Source organism: Echinococcus granulosus, assembly GCF_000524195.1.
Source record: "Echinococcus granulosus chromosome Unknown EG_S00020, whole genome shotgun sequence".
Classification (NCBI taxonomy): Eukaryota; Metazoa; Platyhelminthes; class Cestoda; order Cyclophyllidea; family Taeniidae; genus Echinococcus; species Echinococcus granulosus.
In genome coordinates, this window is record NW_020170400.1 from 643,092 (window position 1) to 647,338 (window position 4,247).

General features: G+C 36.7%; 1 protein-coding gene across 1 annotated transcript in view; it reads left to right on the plus strand. All coding sequences in view use genetic code 11, as the record gives it.

Annotated features, from left to right (window-relative positions):
- Nucleotides 1–440: 440 nt before the first annotated feature.
- EGR_03717 (hypothetical protein) overlaps nucleotides 441–4,247 on the plus strand; it is a gene marked incomplete at both ends in the record, with an annotated part of 8,984 nt that continues 5,177 nt past the window's right edge. The window contains 6 exons of the mRNA XM_024492966.1: nucleotides 441–448; nucleotides 828–977; nucleotides 1,195–1,268; nucleotides 2,451–2,549; nucleotides 2,585–2,724; nucleotides 3,449–3,627. Coding sequence (XP_024352623.1) covers nucleotides 441–448; nucleotides 828–977; nucleotides 1,195–1,268; nucleotides 2,451–2,549; nucleotides 2,585–2,724; nucleotides 3,449–3,627 — 650 coding nt within the window. The remainder of the gene's footprint in view (nucleotides 449–827; nucleotides 978–1,194; nucleotides 1,269–2,450; nucleotides 2,550–2,584; nucleotides 2,725–3,448; nucleotides 3,628–4,247) is intronic.

The following is a 4,247-nucleotide window of genomic DNA, read 5'->3' on the forward strand; positions in this document are numbered from 1 at the left end:
GTCTCATACTCAGCATTCGGTCTCATTCATAGCCCATGACTAAGTTGCAAATCTCCAGTTTTGGTTTGGCTACTGAGAGCGGTAAAAAATGGAGCTGGAAACAAGCAAAATGTTTGTGTAGTGTAGCAACATTGATCAAGGCGGGCCTTTCGTTTATGTTAATTTTAATCAACGGTGAAGTAATACTTTTGCGCCTCTGTGAAATAGTTCTGTCCAAAAGCATCCATCTCAGAATTATGTGTCTGCAAAGGTGTTAAAGTTTCCATCCATAACTTCTCAGCTATTCTTCTGACGTAGCTTCCAGAGGTCGACTTTCATGGAACTAGAGAAGAGTGCGATAAAGCGTTTCAAAATGGAAAATCTATAAAGAAGTGGATAAATAAAATGCCATCTCCTTGAAGATGCTACTCTTGAAGTTGTTATTTTTGACGGGTAATTCGATGGACAAGTATACAGGGTTTTTACTCTCCGCAAATTTCCCAGTCAACGACAAGGTTTATAGTCTATGAATAACCCTTTACTTGAGGCTCTTTACCCTAGTAAGTGTCTTTAGCAAACCGAAGTGATTGCAAAATCTGCATACTGAGTGTTACCCATTGCTGCCCTATTTGTTGGTGCACATTTTTAAAAGTAAATTTATTCAAATACCAGAGTTTTCCCAACTTATCAGTGTATTCTAAGTAACTATTTTATCTTGTGTACTAGCCTGGAGTACTTTATTTATTAATGGTCGCTTGTAAGTTGCCCGACTTTTGGCGTTAATCATCAAGTTTCTTAATATGTTAGGCCTGCTTCCAATAGCAACATTCTCTTTTTCCTTTCTCCAGTTTTTATAATTCTACAGTTCATTCAAATCTAAAGCTTTTAAAAAGAACAGTTTCTCTGAATACAATAAACTCTTTCAACACCTCTATACTGAGAAAGGAGAATTTTGGTCCCGAAAACGTGCCTAATGGCTATCGGAAAATATATGTGAGGTAGTAAAATGAATCTTGGCATTTTGGCAACCATAAGCAGCAATGTTTCATAAATGTACCTAAAATGTGATTAGTTGTTATCATGAATGACATGTTAGTAACGACATACTGCTAAGATAGTGACCGTTACTTGAGGTGATCAAAAATTCATCGGGACTATTATTGCTATCCTGCGTTCTAATAAGCAGGAGTACTTGGTTATGGCATCCTTTTCTAGAAGGAAGTCTGCAAATCTTGAACTAAAATTGCACGCCTTAACGAATTTTAATTTAGCTAAAACACTTTTTAACTGTTAGAAACTAAAGTATTAGAGACAGATTTAGTATGGAGAAGGGAATGCAGGCATTTCCCTTCCTGAATGGTCAAAAATGAAGGAATGATCAACTTGAGACGAGAAAGTTTAGTTAATTTTTGATGGCTAAGATAGCTTCAAATTCTTCGTAAAGTTTGTGATTTCCTGAGTGGGAAATAACCCACATGTATTTTTAAATCTAAAATTAATAGCGGAGACTCATTCTAGATGAACACGCGGCAATTTGACAAAAGGAGTACATGTGGTGCGTTAATGGTGGGTATGTGAGCCTGTGTGATATCAAAAAAGCCAGACACTGCATGTACGGAGTGCGTTACGAATAGTCCAGACTCGATTTATTGCCGCCACGCCTCATGAAGCGTCGCCATTGTATCATTTTCTTGCTCGCGAATTTTGTAAACAATCCAGAAGGAGACGGAACTAAAAATATCCTCGCCTCGCATTTTGATTTTACAAAAATTCCTTCTCAAATAATAGATTTTATCCCTAATTCTATTTTGATCTGACTGTAGCACTAGCTACTCAGGTATCGCATTAATGCGGTTAATGCAGTAGTTCAAAGAAATAAGTGGGATTTTTTCTTCCAAATACCGACTAAATTTATCATTTCACTCCCATTAAAAAGTAGGGTTAAGGAGGCATGTAAAGGGGAGAACAAAGGGAGCCACGCGTTAACATAGCATCAGTTAATCGCACCACTTTGACAGTCTAGACCGTGCTTTTTTATCAAATTCAAGGCCGCAGAACCGAGATACCGGCTGGATAAAGGAGATGAGTTATTCTTAAGCCGGACTAACATTTGTTAACGACCTTCGTAACCGACCAATGGAGGCTCAAGAGACATTTGTATAGTATTCAGGTTGCTCATGCAGGTATTTCAAAACCAAATTAATAAAAAATAATCCTTTTGCACATAAAATGACATTAAAAACGGAACAGTCAAGATTTCGTGCGCATATTAAGCGTCTGAATTCGGGATTAGCAGAAGGATGGGGTTACACTACCAGAACCTCATGCCATTATTATAGGAATACACTATCGCTATGGAGATGCTCATTTAGGCTGGCCATACAATATGGTAAACCTGGAATTAATTAACAAAATAATTAGTAGGAATAAGTCACCTTGACTATTTGAAGAGATAAACAATTTGCCTCAAGGTCATAATGGATATAATATGCGTGATTACGCCTTAATAGGAAGTGCAATGATCACCAGACAACCTTGTCTTATCCAAACCTCTGCAGAGAGACTAATAAGTAAGTATTGTAGCTTTACGTTACCTTCATGAAAGGCGATTTAGAAGAAACTAAAAAAATTCTCCACAGTATAAAAAATTGTGATAAAATGGGAAATTATTCATGTCAGAGTTACCAAAATGTGGAATCAGAATGGCAAGTTAGTTATAACAACCAAATAAGTACTATTAAAAAAGTACGATGACGTATTAAATTAGTGATACCCTTTGAGGCTTAAAATTAAATCACACCCTTGATAAACATCAATCAAAGTACTGACAGATGTCACAGCGATGCTTGCATCTATACTCACTCTCGATTCTTAATGATTACAAAATGCTTCATATGGGCCCATTCACAAAACAATGGGTTATTTAGGCAAATTACTGTTATGTTGAATGCGTAGAAGCTGAAGAACTTTCTCAGTTTTTTGAAGAGCGATTCTTAATTTCATAACTTACTGTCGGGAATGAGACATGAAAATGGTGTTTAGCCTCCAAAAGCAACTTCCAATTTTTAACTAAGTATTCTATTTCTCATATTATTGTTGAGCTGTAGTGCCAAGAAAGTGGTATTCACCATTTAAAAAAGACCTCAGGAGTGCAGAGGGTGAGTTGAGGTGGTAAGTCAACCTGAAATAAAGGGCAAGTCTCTTCATCAGTCACATTCACGTTCAAATAGTTCTCAAAGTCACTAAGGTCTATCAGAAACAGTCCAATGTTTCCTATTATCTGGTAAAAACATTTATGGAATACTTTAATTAGCAGAACTCATTAGTTATTTAGGTGAGTACTTCCAGTCTCATCGCAGGCACCTACTAATTTATTAAAGAAAAGTTAGAACTATTGCATTTTAAACAAAGGTGAGGAAAAATGAAGTCGTTTTCACCCGTCTTAACGCTGTTTCAAAATACTTGGTAGGAGCATTTCAAAACTGGATCTAATTGGCACTACTCAAAGAGGCTAAAATCCCCACATTTTGTAAAGCTCCTAAGAAAAAATATAATGACGATAGTAACGATTTGGCTTCCGATATTTTCCAAGAATGCTGATCAACCAGCCGCCCTACTAATCAATCAATCAGGCAGTCAGTGGGTGCCGTAGGACTTAATTAGGCGGCGCTTAAAAGGAGCCTGTATTGTACTTCACCTTGTGGGATCAGAACAAACAAGTGTGATGGCAACTGTCGGCATTAAAATGTGCAGAATAATATGTCAATCTCAAAAACAAAATTAAAGGACTATAATTTACTAAATAAGTAGATGACCTTTATTGTAAAAAAAACACTTCTGTCCATCAAAAATCGCAGATTTGTTTAAAAAATTTGTTCATTGTATTGCAAATCCGCCTAAATACAAAAAACTGCGAATGTGAGATCATATGTAATGAAGTTTAAAACGATAGACGATTAATACACATCCGCAAATCTATTTATAAGAATAGCCTGCAATAGATAAAATTTAATAGTGTCTCGGTAGTCCGACATATTAATATGGGAAAGTGCAATTACAAAAAGCAGTGGGAATAATTTCTGCTGCAGCTGTTGCCATTGCTACCCTTTCCCGACAGATGTATGATAATAGAGTGCCGGCTTTGAATGTCAAGCTTACGGAAAAGTGGTTTCTTGACAGCAATCTGACGGCAAAGAAGATAACTTATGCTGGTTAGAAGGGGGAGAGAGAAGGGTGCAAATTTCATGAAGAATCATCAAGCCTCCAGG